The sequence below is a fragment of the Pecten maximus genome, chromosome 15 (genome assembly GCF_902652985.1).
Source record: "Pecten maximus chromosome 15, xPecMax1.1, whole genome shotgun sequence".
NCBI lineage: Eukaryota > Metazoa > Mollusca > Bivalvia > Pectinida > Pectinidae > Pecten > Pecten maximus.
In genome coordinates, this window is record NC_047029.1 from 34,915,432 (window position 1) to 34,934,068 (window position 18,637).

General features: G+C 37.8%; 1 protein-coding gene and 1 long non-coding RNA gene across 2 annotated transcripts; both read left to right on the forward strand.

The window, feature by feature from the left end:
* Window positions 1-5,104: 5,104 nt before the first annotated feature.
* Window positions 5,105-15,838, forward strand: LOC117343192. The gene is made up of 5 exons (XM_033905529.1): window positions 5,105-5,198; window positions 6,667-6,695; window positions 8,518-8,595; window positions 8,918-9,038; window positions 9,670-15,838. The coding sequence occupies exons 1-5, from the start codon at window positions 5,142-5,144 to the stop codon at window positions 9,769-9,771; spliced, it is 387 nt and encodes a 128-aa protein (XP_033761420.1). The 5' UTR covers window positions 5,105-5,141; the 3' UTR covers window positions 9,772-15,838.
* A 970-nt stretch (window positions 15,839-16,808) lies between these two features.
* LOC117343193 lies at window positions 16,809-17,975 on the forward strand. The gene is made up of 2 exons (XR_004536006.1): window positions 16,809-17,217; window positions 17,268-17,975. It is a non-coding gene; the product is annotated as an uncharacterized LOC117343193 (long non-coding RNA).
* Window positions 17,976-18,637: the final 662 nt, after the last annotated feature.

Below are 18,637 nucleotides of genomic sequence, written 5' to 3' on the forward strand. Positions count from 1 at the left end.
TGCAGGCTTGTTTTCACTTTAGGACATGCATATTATTCTCCAACCATATCAATGTCCTATATGAACCTACAGTCACACATGACTAGAATAATAAACTTTAAACCAACACATCTACTTTGATGCTTTATCAATACAAATTAATTAAATCAACACATTTGGAATCCTACATGATTCCTATGATACACACAGGAATTATTGTACCCCTATCACTGTGTAAATGATTAGAAATGTCTGACCACTCATCTGAGCTTGAAATGTGGTTGTTTATTTTTGTTTAACGTCCTATGAACATCCAGGGTCATTTAAAGGCTTGTCTGGTTTTGGATGTGGAGAAAAGCCGGAGTACCCGGAGAAAAACCACCGGCCTACGGTCAGTACCAGGCAACTTCCCCACTTCGGTTTCGAACTCGCCACCCAAAGGTGGAGGGATAGTGATAAAGTGTCGGAACACCTTAACTATTCGGCGACCGCAGCCCTCTCATCTGAGCACCATGTTGTAACAAAGTCTTGGAGTCTCTTATGTTGTAACAAAGTCTTGGAGTCGCTTATGTTGTAACAAAATCTTGGAGTCGCTTATGTTGTAACAAAGTCTTGGAGTCTCTTATGGTGTAACAAAGTCTTGGAGTCGCTTATGTTGTAACAAAGTCTTGGAGTCTCTTATGTGTAACACAGTATTGGTGTCGCTTATGTTGTAACAAAGTCTTGGAGTCTCTTATGTTGTAACAAAGCCTTGGAGTCTGTTATGTTGTAACACAGCCTTGGAGTCTCTCATGTTGTAACAAAGTCTTGGAGTCTCTTGTGTTGTAACAAAGCCTTGGAGTATCTTATGTTGTAACAAAGTCTTGGAGTCTCTTGTGTTGTAACAAAGTCCTGGAGTCTCTTGTGTTGTAACAAAGCCTTGGAGTCTCTTGTGTTGTAACAAAGCCTTGGAGTCGCTTATGTTGTAACAAAGTCTTGGAGTCTCTTGTGTTGTAACAAAGCCTTGGAGTCGCTTATGTTGTAACAAAATCTTGGAGTCTCTTGTATTGTAACAAAATCTTGGAGTCTCATTGGTGGATTGACGTTATCGACATATTTACTGACATCGGTGATGTCTTCAACGGCGACAGACTTTGCTCAATGACTGGAGACGATGAAATGTCTCCACTTGAATCTTGACGCAATGTTGATGGTACTGACGTCACGTTGTCTTTGACGACTCTTGATGTCTTACTGACTGCATTTTCCACGTTGACCAGTGGAGATTTGAAGTGAATATCTCCCTTCACTTGTAAGTTGACTTCTGATGGTACCTTGTGCAGTTTTAACACTGTACAGGGCTGGCCCTGTCCTTTCAACAATTCTAACTTAGACCCATCTTTTTTCCTTTTTTTTTTTTTTTTGAAACAACGATATTCACTATCGCTCCAAGGTCTCCCACAGAGGTTAACCTACATATGACCTGTCTCGTGGATTTCTGTCGTAGATCAGGTTTGGTCAAATCGAGTCCCATGAAGAGTTTCGCTGGCCTCTCATTCGTGGTAAGTTACTGTTTGCCCGCGTCTGCATTAGACTTCATGAAACTATAAAATATTTCGACGTGAACTGGGGGACCGTTGTCGCTCACTACCTGAGCTAGGACTCCATTTCTGTAGAATACCTCGCTTATAACTTCTACAGTTTTCTCTGCCGTAGTCGTTTTCATCCCAATTTGTACAAATCACTGATTCGTCCACAAATCTGTACAAATAACTGGTTTACATTACCTGTCTGAACCAGTCTGTCTTACTACTATGAATGTTGAAGAACCCAAAGATATAATCTGACTAATCTTAAACATCTACTCACAAGGTGTGTTTTTTTTCTATTAAAACGTTTGATATTTGTTTTCTTTACACTACCATTCCCCATTCTACACACAAGGGGCATCTTCGTTCTCCTGTGATTGGAGGTGTCATAGTTAGGAACTAAGCGTAAGTGTTACTCGTTAATTCGTTATGATTTGGGCCCATAGAAAATAAACGAAGAATAATTGAATTTCTGGTCAACAACGTAGGTCTTTGTTGAGTTTGGTGACCAGCAACTATAGGTACGTTGACGATGTTTTACATTTAAGTAAAGATTCAATTGACCATGTTGATTTCTATCTCGCACGAGGTAGGGAAAGGCCAGAGCCCCGTTCGATTTGCACTCTTCTAAGAAGAGAAGCTTTATAAGAAGATCGTATTCCGTTATATGTAAATCGAGTAAACCGGGAGAATAAAACAAAAAATAAGCAAGTTTTTAAGTTTTCTCAAACACGATGACACAAACATGTGCATGTATGTGTTATAAATCCTTCTCTAGTGAAACTCATCACTCGCACACTTAAAACATGGTCGCCGCCATCTTGGAAGATAAATCTTCCAGCTTCGAGACGGATGAGGTAGAAGATCTTCCAGAAGCAGAAGAGCTTCAAATCGAGTGACCGGAAGATATATTCTAGAATGAGAAGAGTGCAAATCGAACGGGGCTCTGGTATAACTTGAAATCGAGGACATCAGCCGCTTATCTCGATCTTTACTTACAACATCGGTCACTTATCTCGATCTTTACTTACAACACCGGTCATTTATCTCGATTTTAACTTTTTTTTAACGTAACAGACGGGGAAAGCTAACTTCATAATATCTCGATCTTTACTTACAACGTTACCTACAAGGACAGCTTACATCATCATTCGCTTATCTCGATCTTTACTTACAACATAACCAACAGGAACAGTTTACAACATCATTTGCTTATCTCGATCTTTACTTACAACATCGGTCAATTATCTCGATCTTTACTTACAGCGTTACCTACAAGGACAGCTTACATCATCATTCGCTTATCTCGATCTTTACTAACAACATAACCAACAGAGAAAGCTTACAACTTAACTTTATAAGTGTCATAATTTCCATTTCTCATTCATCAATTTTCTGTTTCTTGATAGTAACATACCTACTTCCACTACCCGCGGTGTTCACATGTCCCATCAGATTCGATATTCTAGGACTTGTTCCCATTATCACGATTTCAGTGACAGGGTTTCGAGATATGCGGGTTAATGAAAAAGGCAAATAATTCACGAACGTTTTATTGTCGACATAATGACTTAATTTGAAAATATTATATTTCCTTAAATATGAGTTATAAAGTCTAGCGTGTGTATTGGATGAGTATTCGTTTCTTGCCCACGAATTATTTCCAGTTCCCTTCACCCGTTAGCTTTGGTCTGTCGCGACGTATTTTCTGATACGGACTGTCACGGCATTTATAGATTGTTCATGGAGTTTTTTTGTTTGTTTTTTTTTGCTTTTTTTTTTCGGTTCAATTAATTTAATTTCTCAGACATATCAAATATATGTATATGCATCAAAGATAAGCATGTACACAATATCCAAATAGAAGGATTGCCTGGGTTGAGAGGCCCTGAGTACAACAAATTGTCTTCAAACACACAGAAGAGTTTTCATAATCCACTCGTATTTCATTCATATTTTATAAAAAAAAAATTCAGAAACTTTCGGAATCACGAAAATAGGATGTAACACTTTTAGGTTATAAGACACGGTCAGGAAATAATGAACCGATTGTCTTAACAAATGATAGGGGTGATCTATGTGTTACCATTTGCTTTGCAAAAATTACTACGTATTTCCATGTTAATTTTCTCGATATCTAGATGCATGTTTTTGGCTTTTTTCAAAACTATAGGGAGAATCCTATTTTAGTTGAGAAACTTTATCTACAAATTAAGCTAGAATTTTATTTTATGGATATTTTAATTTTTATTTCACCAAATTAAGGAAATGTTAGCGGTTAAATACATGAAATAATATCTCGGTGTTCAGGGAGGGGGGGGGGGGGGGGGGGGGGGGCTACCTATCGTTCCATGCCACTGGTCACTCCGAATTGATTGGTTCAGAGACTTATCATTCCTTCACTCAGTGACATTAAGTGTTTTAGTAAATAAATATTTGCCCTTAAAAATCTAAAGTTGATTATCTGACAATAATCTAGTTCGTCAATAATTTACAAAGTATTGTACATAGCCTAACACTTTTTAAAACATTAATGAATGGTTACGCCGGATATCACACTACGATGGAGGCAAACACGCACCAGATATTCTAGCCAATCACGGTGTGGCTTTCAGTATGGCTCTCAGCCATGTAGCTAAACTTGATTTGCACACACCGGTTGTACGCAGGTCGCCATAAACAGTTCCCATCGGTTGTCCAAAACTACATGTAACAGAACGCATGATCAACCTAAACTACTGCCTCCACTTGGGATCGAACACGGGACTTCTGGCTTACTAGTCTTACAATCTGTTTTTGTTTTTCTACCATTTTGATCATCAAACAACATAATCACATACATTCTGTATTTACATTACAAATAAACAGGAATATATGTCTCTGGTTTACAGACATAAAATGTTAATACAATAATAATAAAGTATCACAACTTACCACATTTTTGGATTTTTTTTCTTCTTACAATTAACCGATCGAGCTAATAAGATCTCTGTAGACAAGTGGTATATTGCGGCTAGTATTTACCAGGGTCACATACAGGTCACAGTGAGGAAGAATACAAGTACTGATGTCATCATTTAGGTTTTCTAGTCAAAATCTGAATCTATATATATATATATACTAAGTACAATAATGTACCTGTAGATCTGATACTGTACAGATCAGAACGACCGCACATGTTCCAATAGAATATCTAAACTCGTGATGCTACATCGGTTATATATCGCATAGAAAATATAGCTATAGGTACAATCAATTGATAAAGGCAAGGTTTTCCAAACAAACGTCTGCATCTCTATTAGCTTTGTTTCGTCTTCATTAATTAATTAATACAGCAGATACGAAACTGAACGTAATTCCTGTATCATATGTTTTGTACTCTATCAAATGAGCTCAACATGTCTCTATAGCCCAGAATGAAAAAATAAACCCAGTACCCAACCCCTAAATGACTTATTTTCATACGAATTCTGGGCCATAGGAACGTGTGCCTAGTAGTGCCTGCATACGTCTGACCGGAACCGACATAACGCGGTTTGTGCAAATCAATCTCGCCCAATGTAACTGGGTTATTTCAGGTCAAAGGTATACAATATGGCGACGAAAACACTTCTGTTAACGTTTACTAATGTACTATTTTCCATCAAATCCGTAAGTATCACCTGATTTTATCACCGTATATTTGTACCTGACTTGATTTTGGTTTTCAGTACACATTTTGCAGGAATTTATACAACTACTCTTGTCGTAAACGGCCCTGTTATGAAATGTAATCGTACCTGTTTGCAGCCTGTTTACATTTTGGGCATTGTGTCAAACGTGGCGATACGGCTGTATATTCCAGGTTATCAATCTTCAAACAACCAAAGCATTACAACCGTTATTTTCTTATGTGCTGACACCAATATTGTTCCGGAAGAAGTTTTGTAAGATTCAGTCATAAGGCCGGAACAAGTATTGGGCTGTCTTGTCCTCACAAGTACCGCTGACATGGCGTCTGTCGAATAAGTCAAAACATTATCTTATTGTCTGAAAACAAAGGGACTGGCATCATTGGACACAAGTTATTGAACTTTCGTTAAGGCCTGTATTGATGTCTTAGATGGTTGACTTACTTTTAACATTGTTTTCTAATATAATACGTAGGCCTATGTGACTGTTATACATACCTGAAAATTTATAATAGATATCTATATACCATGAAACTCTGCCCTGCATGTAGGGCGTAAGAATTGTACCTGCTGCCCCCGGGCCCATTGCATGATCATAAGAGGCGACTAAATTTGGGATCTTATCTTTTCTCTTCTTTCTTAACAACTTTCTTCTTCCTAATGTCTCCCTTGACAAAGCCTCACTTTTGGCCGTTAGTTGATCAGCGTTCGCCGCTGTGAGGAAGGCTTTGGGATCTGTCCCCTAGCCAAGACATACCAGAGTCTTTAAAAATGGTAGTTGCTACTCCTGCTTAGCGATCAGCATATTTGGAGTGGGACGACTGGTTCTCCCGTTGTCAGTATAATGTGACCGAGTGGGGTGTGCTGCTGGGTGTCTTCGGCAGTATGCTTCAGTGAGGTAGCACTATAAATCGGCAAAAGTTCCTGCCTATCATAAGGAGACTTAACATGAACATACGGCAGCCTCCCAAAACACACATACGTACTCACCACACGCATGCATGTCGCACGCACGGGAGGCCGTCCTTAAGTGACCTTAATAGCTGTTAATAGGACGTTAAACTAAATAAACCAAACCAAACAATGAAACGTCTGTTTAAGAAATCAACAGGGGTGACATGGATCGTTGAATAAAAATTGCACCAGCCTCTGTAAAAATGATGTTGAATTTATTCTGCACTATGTCTCCTTATCTTGCAGTGCCATGTAAACAATAATAACCGATTCTTAACATGTATCAACACAAACCTGTCAAAACCACATCAAATTATGTGTAATCTTAGTGTATACATAAACCGCATATTTAAAAGTTTACTTGTTTTCATGGCAGGCCTGGAAGCTTATTCTCAATTAAGATATTCCCTTGTGCAAAAGGTTTTATTTGTGGGCAGGGGCTTATTTTCGAATAAATATATGGTATCTAATGTCACTATATTGTTATTTTTTAGGTGTCGGCATATTACTGTAACAATGACCGGTAAGTATCAATTATTGATTCTAGTTATATTACTGTAACAATGACCGGTAAGTATCAATTATTGATTCTACATAGATCTATAATCTCATGACCACAAAATGACACAGAGTTATAATAAAAAGTCTAAATGTAGATTTTAATGCTGATTTCTTGAACTTTACTAAATTTGAATCTGTTTTAGGATGCATTTATTATATATCTAGAAATCAGAATATTCAATTGTCAAAAATAATTATGGTATGTTGTAGTATATCTATATGTTGTTGGTCACCAAATTAATTTTTTGAAGTACCCGGTAATTTCATTTGTCTAATTAAAAACAAAAACAGACCGGTGTTGATACTTTCTGTAGATGGAGTCATTGATTTCTTTTTCTGTTAAAGATTTTTTTCTCCAAATAATATTTGTTATTTGATCTGCTATCTATTAAAAAAATTTCCTGTCTTTTCGGTGCACCATACATGGCATAAATATGTTTGATGGATTTAGAAGGAAAACACATTTTATTACATTTTTACCAGTGAAATATAAAAAATTATTCATTCTATAAAAGTGATATTTTTCACTAGTGAAAAAATATGATATTTTTCACTAGTGAAAAATATCACTTTTGCTGATTTGACCAATCAAATTAATGATTAGAAAATACCAAAATAATAGACCAATCAGAAAGCCCGACATATATGTCAGCACCTGGACAGGGGAAACTACTTTTTTTGTTTACAAATTATCGCTGTAGGCCTAGTTAGCATACGGGGTAGGTTTTTCGTTGATAAAAAATGTAATAAACAGAATATCTAACAGTGTCTTCAGTAATACCAAATATATTTCACTCGTGCGGCTAATATTTTGATATTTTGCGCACTCGTGAAAAATATCAAAATATTAGCCCCACTCGTGAAATATATTTGGTATTACTGAAGACACTGTTAGATATCCTCTATTTCTTCATCTTTCATACATGTGCCAAAAAAACATATTGAAGAGTTCACTCTGACTTAGTATTTCACTACACGTGCATGTGTTTTATACTCCAGAATACTAAAATACAGATATATATATACTACATGAAGAACCATTTTGAAGTTTGCCGGAGACTAGAATTTTAAAATTTATATACTAGCTATAGCTAGCTGCTGTCAATAACAAAGACATAGATACACAATTGCCTTCCTCTAATTATGTTTTGAGCCTTAAGATATTCATTAGCAAGTGTTACATTAAAGTTTCACTTTTCATTTTTAGGCGTAATAGGCGGGGTTCATTTCAATCACTAACGTTGTATTTTACAATTCTTATATAACTATCAGTATATATATGGTGTTTAGTTGTTAAATTTCACATGGCTATAATATTTTGTGGTTGTCCACAATCAGAAGCTAGTTTACGAGTATTAATTGTCCTGAAACACCACCATGTAAACTTTCTGCTATAAACACTCTATAGATACATGTAGGAAACCAGATATATATGTTCTGTCAAACAAATTGATGCATTCATGTTGACAATAAACGCAATCTGATGCTTGCTGGATGCTTGATTTCTTTCAATTGAAGATTTTTTAAAAAGTATAACACTAAACACAGGGCATCCATTAACCAGAGACCTTGGGTCAATGACGCAACATTTGGAAAAGATTAACCGTCAAGTTTGAGAATTTCATATTTTGACTCTCAGGATTTCAGAGCTGAGAGTCACTGACTCTTGAGATTTTAATCCTACTGGATGCCCTGAAACAGGATCCATGTATTGCAATTTTGTTACAGGTGGAAGGACAATGTTTGTAATTACTTAAGTAAACTTACGACTCTTGTTATTACAGGTGTAAGGAGACAGAATACTGCTGTGGAAATAACATTTGCTGTGCATCCTACACAGTCTGGCAGCTCTGGTATTTCTGGTAGGTATCACTCAGATTCTACATAACCTGTTGAATTCAGTCTTTATCTGTCAGTGTTTGCTACCAATTTCCCATTGAGAAGTAATATAATCCATATAAGTAATTCCTTTTTCAATTTGGCCCATGACATTTCAGTAGTTTGCTTTGTTATGCAGAAACAAGTTCTTTTGATTAACTGAAAGACATGTGCAGAGGATCATCCAAAAGGAAAACACTAAATGAGTGATACAGGCCAAATGAGCCTTTTGTATTAAAAGTTTGTTACATGTGTTATCGTAGTTTTGATATGTTTTATCGTAATTTTGGTATTGTTTTATATCAGGTTTGGAATTGTGCTGTTTCTGGTGATGCTGTTTATGTGTATCTGCCTGTGGAAATACAGATACAGGGACCGTCGCCTTATCAACGCTTACAGACACATGTCAAATATCAAAACAGACAAGGTAGGTAACTCTATAGGGACCATACTCAGTTCAATGGTCATAGAGACAGAGAATGTTTTAAACGTTCTGTAGAATCCCTATTCATTTTAAGGAACAGTAAAGCAGTGAATTCCTCTGTTTGGAACTAAAAGATCATCTGTTAAAGGGCATGCGCAAAAGATACTGAGTGATACTGAGAAGCATATTTCCCCAAAATCAAAAAATTCCTTGTAATATAATGAACAATTCTTGCCCTCTCGGCAACATTTGGCGATTTAACTTTTGATGTTGATTGCAAACAATCATGCTTATTGGCCTGGATGTAATTGCGCAAGGGGTCTTCTATAAGGATGGGGAAGCTAGAGTGTCCGGGGAAAACCCACGTGGTCAGCAGGTGACCCAATACCTTTTCACGTCCGATTAGGGAATCAAACTCCAGCCAAGCATGAGTGTTACCACTGTGTCACCTGACCGCCAATGTTGATTGATAGTGTGATGCAAATTAACATTGTATCTGTGAAAGCTGATGTTTTTGAGTACTGTTGAAGCGAAATGATATATTAATTCTGTAACTCTTAATTACTGTATTGCAAAAATTTGAAATGTACAATTGCATAATAATTTGTACGATATTTTTTTATTATTATTACAGCAAAGCCAATTTAACTTTGTCAAGTCTGAGACAGCAAGCCCTACCCAGTCTCAAGGGAAAGTACCACCCCATTCAGCAGAATCCACCTCCCACATACAATGAGGCGACCGACAGTGGTTTTACCAAGGCCTACAGCGGAACACACTAACAACTCCTCACAATGCTTGTCTCTTATTTACGCATTCACCATCATGTAGTTTTACTGAGTGAATGATTTGTTGATATTTTTGAGCTCACTTGGCTCTAAGTGCCTGTGATCTTATAGGATGGTGGTGCATCATCCATTTGTTATCAGCATTTCTACTGTCATTACTAGTGGTCAGCCACCATCACATGGACCAACATTTATTATCAAAGTCATATATGTTTTCAGCTTCAGATGACTAAATACTGTTACAGTGTTATCATTTCATTAGCAAATATATTTTTCCAATACAATTACCAAACTGGTGAGCAATATAAATGTTTGGCTTTTGTTGATGGTGATCCTCAGTCATCTCAATCAAACTCTACTGATAATGACTCTCTTCTAAAGTTCTAGATTTAGCAACTCTGTCTTAGCTGAAGATTCTGTTGGATCGGTGGTTATGGCAGAGCTGACGTTTGAGCTTATAAATCTGTCAGAGTGGTGATTCTGTCTGAGCTGAGATAAGAGCTGATGATTCTGTGAAAGTGATGATCCTCTGTCAGGCCTGGTCATTCTCTGTCAGGCCTGGTCATTCTCTGTCAGGCCTGGTGATTCTCAGTCAGGTTTGGTGATTCTGTGAAGGCAGTGATTCTCTGTCAGGCCTGGTGATTCTCTGAAGGTGGTGATCCTATGTCAGTCTTGGTGATTCTGTGAAGGTGATGATCCTCTGTCAGGCCTGGTAATTCTGTGAAGGTGATGATCCTCTGTCAGGCCTGGTGATTCTGTGAAGGTGGTGATCCTCTGTCAGGCCTGGTAATTCTGTGAAGGTGATGATCCTCTGTCAGGCTTGGTGATTCTCTGTCAGGCCTGTTGATTCTGTGAAGGTAGTGATCCTTTGTCAGCCTTGGTGATTCTGTGAAGGCGGTGATTCTTTGTCAGGCCTGGTGATTCTATGAAGGTAGTGATCCTTTGTCAGGCCTGGTGATTCTGTGAAGGCGGTGATTCTCTGTCAGGTCTGGTGATTCTGTGAAGGTGATGATCCTCTGTCAGGCTGGTGATTCTGTGAAGGTGATGATCCTCTGTCAGGCTGGTGATTCTGTGAAGGTGATGATCCTCTGTCAGGCTGGTGTTTCTGTGAAGGTAGTGATCCTCTGTCAGGCTGGTGTTTCTGTGAAGGCGGTGATCCTCTGTCAGGCTTGGTGATTCTATGAAGGTAGTGATCCTTTGTCAGGCCTGGTGATTCTGTGAAGGTAGTGATCCTCTGTCAGGCTGGTGTTTCTGTGAAGGTGATGATCCTCTGTCAGGCCTGGTGATTCTATGAAGGTAGTGATCCTTTGTCAGGCCTGGTGTTTCTGTGAAGGCAGTGATTCTCTGTCAGGCCTGGTGTTTCTGTGAAGGCGGTGATCCTCTGTCAGGCTGGTGTTTCTGTGAAGGCAGTGATTCTCTGTCAGGCTGGTGTTTCTGTGAAGGCGTGATCCTCTGTCAGGCTTGGTGATCCTCTGTCAGGCTTGGTGATTCTCTTTCAGGCTTGGTGATTCTGTGAAGGCGGTGATTCTATGTCAGGCTTGGTGATCCTCTGTCAGGCTTGGTGTTTCTGTGAAAGTGGTGATTCTATGTCAGGCTTGGTGATTCTGTGAAGGTAGTGATTCTCTGTCAGGTCTGGTGATTCTGTGAAGGCGGTGATTCTCTGTCATGCCTGGTGTTTCTGTGAAGGCGGTGATCCTTTGTCAGGCTTGGTGATTGTCTTTCAGGCTTGGTGATTCTCTGAAGTCGGCGATTCTTTGTCAGGCCTGGTGATTCTGGTATTCACACATCAATAATAGTCCTTATACTTGAAAAGGTTCTCCTGGAAACACTTTCCTCTTAATCACATTCTTTCCTGATCATTTGGAACTGAGTTCATGATGGTAAAAATTTACAACATTTGTTATGGCTAAATATTGGTTGGCATCTGATCAGTTAGATTTCTTCTGGATTACAGATTTTGATATTTGCTTTATTTTCTCGGTTTTTGTTAAATGGTTGGGGACCACATTGACAAGCCAGTATGATTTTTGACTGATACAGATTACTTACCAGTGTTTGCATATACACTACAAGTGTGGAGACATATATCAGTTGGTTGGCACTCATAATCCATTATGAATTATGACATTGATAATCCATTTAATTATTTATGCATTCACTTACTTCTAAAGACGCTCTGCTCTCATAAATGTGCTTTGTTTACATTAAGGATAATATTTCTGTCTTTAGTAATTCTTTAAGGATTTTTCCCGAACGCATTTTCTAAAAGTTTTAATGAGTGCACATACAAAGAGATATAGAGGGTACACAAGATTTGAGTGAGTCCCACAGAGGAACATGTGTCAGGACTCAAATTATCCGAGTCCCACAAATCAGGTAGCAAGTCATCAAACTGATTTGCTTTATGAAATGACCATACTTTGATTGGGATTTTAATTGTATATCAGTTGTGGGAATCACTTTAAAATTCATGATAGATTATCACAATTTCTTAAACAGTCGTTGATTGATTATTTTTCGATCATGTACAGAAATAGAAATATTTGCAAAATCATTCACCAAAATGGGGAAAATCTTAACATTGTGGATATATTTAAGGCATCTAGCCGTGTTTTGAAAAAAGTTTATTAGTGCATTTTGATTACAGAATTTTCCAGTGAGTTTTGTTAATTTATTAATTTTTTAAGTCGGCTCAATAGCTACTGAAAATTTTCATATTAAACACAACAATGATGGATCACAAAAAAAACATGATTGATTAGTCCTAGTCAGAGGTAAAATGCCTAATCATTGATTATCTTGATTTAAACGGAACAACACTACTGTATATACATGTATGCTGTAGATCTAGACGTCTTTAATTTCTGCTCATATTGAGTGATGTTTACTTCTGTCGGCTGTAGACTGATGCCTCCAAATCCATGTGCAATCGTTGAATCTCATCGTTGTTAATCATGTATATAATTATATGTATGTGTGTGTGTGTATGCGGGAAAGAATGAGTGACAAAAGATATTGTTTTTAGAATTTATTACCTACTGTTGGTATATGCATATATAGTATGCTCGTGGTTATTTAATCTTTTAGCTTCAAACATATTTATCAATTAACGGTTGGGGTGGATGCAGTGTACCGTCGCACAGATGATGTGAAGGGTTGCCATACTACAAAAATATGTCTCTGTGATTCGTTTACATTTCTACTGGGTTCAAAAGATTTGTTGGGTTTTACTTACATTTAGGTTGTATTGCAAGATATATCTATCAGCCTTGGGCCCAGTTGTTCAAAAGTTGATTAGCTTAATCTAAATCACTTGATTAGTGAAAATCTCATTTCTCCTTTACTTAAAAGCCTGTGTATGTATTTTCCTTTAAATAGGCAGGTAGAAAGAAGGAGACTGAAGAGCGTTACAGAATTTCATAGAATTTGTCAAGATTTGCCGGAAATGATTTTATCAGAATATGAAAATTGTTTCTAAACTGCTATTGGCCTGATCACCTTTTGAACAACTGGGCCCTGTTGTATAGAGTTAGTTGACAATGTACCTGCATGCATCTCAACCTGTTGTAATAATAGTTTACCTGGGATAAGCAATTTCATTTCACTAGATTCTACTTAATCCAGATGTAGTGGAGAAGATTGATTTCTATAGATAACATGTGTGAACTAAACTGTTCTGGTATAACAGGTTTTTATCGGTATATAAATCTGTATATAGGTTTTTTTTGGTCTTTTTCTAACATTGATGATCGTGCTGTAGTAAAAGTCTCTCAACTTTATATATTTATTTATTCTTGTGTTACAAGTGTTTATTAATGTTTTATGTATAATCAGATAGTTTTTATCTGAGGTCGAACGTTTGATGACGCATGTTGGTCATGTTACTCTAAAGCAATATTTATATATTGTCAGTGTGATAACTAAGAACTGTGTTTACTATATAATGTACAAACAATGCTATCGGTGTGTATACGAGAAAGACTAGACTATCGGTACCTTAGACTGGACGGTTTTTTGACTGTTTAATACATATTTTTGATGTTTTGATAACCTTATCTGATCTTTGATTAATTATCTGTTATTCAAATAGATGAGTAGATTGTACCAGACCACAATTAGTTAAAAGTGTAGAGTATGAGGTAGGTTGATCCAATTCAATTGAGAAGTCTCGTTACAAAAAGTCAAATGTCAAAGTTGCTTACTAATGGTTAATATCTTTTTATTTGATATTGGTAGTACAAATCAAATCAAATGAAGTGATCCAAAATCACAGATCTTCCTAAATAGCAATTCATTTAAGAAGTCTCGTTACAAAAAGTCAAATGTCAAAGTTGCTTCTTAATGGTTAATATCTTTTTCTTTGATACTGATATACATATATCAAATCAAATGAAATGATCCAAAATCAGAAAACTTCCTAACTAGATAATACTGATATCAGGAAATACAAAATTGTATCAAAGAAAATTTCATTTAAACAAGGATTTATATGACCATAATTTCAAGTTTATGGGTCAAAATTCATGTGGTTTATCTTATAACTGCTAAAACTTCAAAAAGAAATTGCAAATGAGAGGAGATAGAATTTTGCTTTAGTCTGTTAAAGACCCTGGCTGTTTACAGAACGATATCAACAAACAGACTTTTACTGACCAAACAAGCGGGTCGATTCTAATCATTATCTTCATCTGGGAACAGTTGGTAGTTCATTATACACATAGTGTTTATTAATGCTTTTGGTTTGTGTGTTAGATATTATAGCTTGAATTGATACTTACTTATACTTAATATATTAAATCTATGTACAATTGTATACTATGTTTTTCAGTCTAGAATGTAAATATTCAACCACCACAAAAATATTTTTATCCAGAGTTCTCAGGTGGACATTTGAGGGTTGTATGCTGAAAATCTACCTTCATGGTAGTTTTCAACATCCAGGCATTCTTAAACTTCATGAACTGGATTCGTGCATTTTTCTCATAGTTTGTATTTACTAATTCATACATGTACATTATGTATTACCGTACATTGTTCTCACTTTCATCCTACTTATATGAAGGAACTATGTGGCCTGTCACCTTGTCCAGTTGATAACATGTGAATTGGTTAGATGGATCAGCTTTTACATAGAGTTTGGTTGTTTTGTTTCAGTAAATGTATTAGGTATAAACAAGTCCCTCAGCCTGTTGGCTCCTCACATCAGTGGCCAACAAGATAGACCAATTAATTTTGTTTCTACAGAAGTTTTGATTAAGCAGTAATTTTTTTTTTTCTTTATTTGGATTTGTCAAATTTTCGATGTACAATATGATTAAAATATTGTCTTACAAAAGACCTATACCAGAAGTTCATGATTTTAATTATTTATTTGATCTTGAATTAATTGTTACAGTTTTAGGATTATATTTTGGTATTCGATCGTTACAGTTTCTAGGATTATTTTTTTGTATTGCATATTGTTGATAATTGAGATTGAAAATTGTTGAAATGACAAATTTAATTTTAGAATTAGAATCACACGAGCATAATGGGACTATGGAGCATTTGCTCCATTATTTGTAAGTCTAATGATCTTGAGACTGGTTCACACTGATAAAGATATCAGCAGGGAGAATGTGATACAGACTGGTTCACACCTACACCTACGGTCTAATAGTAAAACTCTATACAATTACCATAAATCAGCCATTTCATTACAGTCAAAACGATTGACTTTATTCCAGATAGTGAGATGTTGATTATGGTTAGTGTGATAAGTCTGAAGTGATTATTAGTGTTTAGATCATAATGAGAGAGAGAAAAGGTTGAACATGTCTAATCTGACCCAAGATTATTCTGACATCCTGTCTAATCCGACCCCAGATTTTTCTGATATCCTGTCTAATCTGACCCCTAAGTATTCTGACATCCTATCTAATCCAACCCAGATTATTCTGACATCATGTCTAATCTGACCCCAGATTATTCTGAAATTATGTCTAATCTGACACCTGATTATTCTGACATCCTGTCTAATCTGACCCCAGATTTTTCTGATATCATGTCTAATCTGGCCCCAGATTAGTCTGACATCATGTCTAATCAGACCCCAGGTTATTCTGACATCCTGTCTAATCAGACCCCAGATTATTCTGACATCCTGTCTAATCTGGCCCCTGGGTATCTGAACATCCTGTCTAATCTGGCCCCTGGGCATCTGAACATCCTGTCTAATCTGGCCCCTGGGTATCTGAACATCCTGTCTAATCTGGCCCCAGGGTATCTAAACATCCTGTCTAATCTGGCCCCTGGGTATCTGAACATCCTGTCTAATCTGGCCCCTGGGTATCTGAACATCCTGTCTAATCTGGCCCCTGGGTATCTGAACATCCTGTCTAATCTGGCCCCTGGGTATCTAAACATCATGTCTAATCCGACCCCAGATTATTCTGACATCCTGTCTAATCTGGCCCCTGGGTATCTGAACATCCTGTCTAATCTGGCCCCTGGGTATCTGAACATCCTGTCTGATCTGGCCCCTGGGTATCTGAACATCCTGTCTAATATGACCACTGAGTGTCTTAACATCATGTCTTAATCTGACGTATGAATATCTTAACATCCAGTCTAATCTGACCCCTAGGTACATTATAATGCATTGTCTTCATAAATCAATGTATATATTTTATTTATTATGAAAAGATCTGTCTTATTTAGTGTATTGACCAAAAAATATTGTTCTACCTATTATCAGATTGAACTGTTCCTCCTATTATTGAAGTAGAATGTTCCACTGAGTGTCAGATTGGACTTCTCCCTCCATTTTTGAATTGGGACTGTTCCACCCATTCTTAAATTGTACTGTTCTACCAGGTGTCTGATTGGACTATTCCACCCATTTTAAATTGGATTGTTCCTTCCATTCTTGATTTGGGCTGTTACACCTATTCTAAAATTGAACTGTTCCATTAATTCTTTAATATTGTTCTAATATTGAACTGTGCCGCTTGGTGTCAGATTGGACTGTACCACTGCATGTCTGATTGGACTGTGCCACTGGGTGTCTGATTGGACCGTGTACCACTAGGTGTCTGATTGGACTGTACCACTAGGTGTCTGATTGGACTGTACCACTGGGTGTCTGATTGGACTGTGCCACTAGGTGTCTGATTGGGCCGTGTCACTGGGTGTCTGATTGGGCTGTGTCACTAGGTGTCTGATTGGACTGTGCCACCAGGTGTCTGATTGGACTGTGTCACTAGGTGTCTGATTGGACTGTGCCACTGGGTGTCTGATTGGACTGTACCACTGGGTGTCAGATTGGACTGTACCACTGGGTGTCTGATTGGACTGTGTCACTGGGTGTCAGATTGGACTGTACCACTAGGTGTCTGATTGGACTGTACCACTGGGTGTCTGATTGAACTGTGCTGCTTGGTGTCAGATTGGACTGTACCACTAGGTGTCTGATTGGACTGTACCACTAGGTGTCTGATTGGGCCGTGTCACTGGGTGTCTGATTGGACTGTGTCACTGGGTGTCTGATTGGGCCGTGTCACTGGGTGTCTGATTGGACTGTGTCACTGGGTGTCTGATTGGGCCGTGTCACTGGGTGTCTGATTGGGCCGTGTCACTGGGTGTCTGATTGGGCCGTGTCACTGGGTGTCTGATTGGACTGTACCACTGGGTGTCTGATTGGACTGTGTCACTGGGTGTCTGATTGGACTGTACCACTGGGTGTCTGATTGGACTGTGCCACTGGGTGTCTGATAGGACTGTACCACTGGGTGTCTGATAGGACTGTGTCACTGGGTGTCTGATTGGACTGTACCACTAGGTGTCTGATTGGACTGTGCCACTGGGTGTCTGATAGGACTGTGTCACTGGGTGTCTGATTGGGCTGTGTCACTGGGTGTCTGATTGGACCGTGTCACTGGGTGTCTGATTGAACTTGGCCACTTGATGTCTGATAGGACTGTGCCACTGGTTGATTGGACTGGGTCAAACATCTCTATATCATGTTAAAGGGATTTATTTTTGTACGAGGTTGATAACTAGTGCTGTTTAACAGCATGGTTTTGTAGAGTTCCAGATGCTGTGATGACACCTTGTAAATAACCATTTCTAATGCAACATAATAAATTTAATTATATGATCATGTTGATTGATATCCTGGTGTTTTGTTATATTTACATATGGTAGGTCACTAATAGTAAATCACTATATGTTTAGCTCACCTGGTCCGAAGGACCGGTGATCATGTGGCATGGTGCATCGTCCATCGTCTGTCCGTCTGTGCTTCCATCTGTCTGTCAACATTTCCTTTAAATCCCTACTAGTCTTGAACGCCTGAATGGAATTTGATTAAATTTGATCTGCAGCATTTTTGGGCTAAAGAGATCTAATTTTGTATAAACAGAGACTGTGCCTACTTTGGGGCCAGAAGGACTTGGCCAAATAGGGGAAATTGATGTAAATCCTTTAAATCCCTACTTGTCCTGAACACCTGAATGGATTTTGATGAAATCTGGTCCGGACCATTATCACGTGGTGTGAACTCTAGTCATCAAGTTGTGTGTAGACTACAGTCATCATCAGGAAGACTAGTTGTGTATTACGTTTAGACTACAGGTAGGCTAGTAGTGTACTTCGTTAAGACTTCGGGTAGACTAGTTGTGCATTACGTTTAGACTACAGGTAGACTAGTAGTGTACTGCGTTTAGCCTACAGGTAGACTAGTTGTGCATTACGTTTAGACTACAGGTAGACTAGTAGTGTACTGCGTTTAGCCTACAGGTAGACTAGTTGTGCATTACGTTTAGACTACAGGTA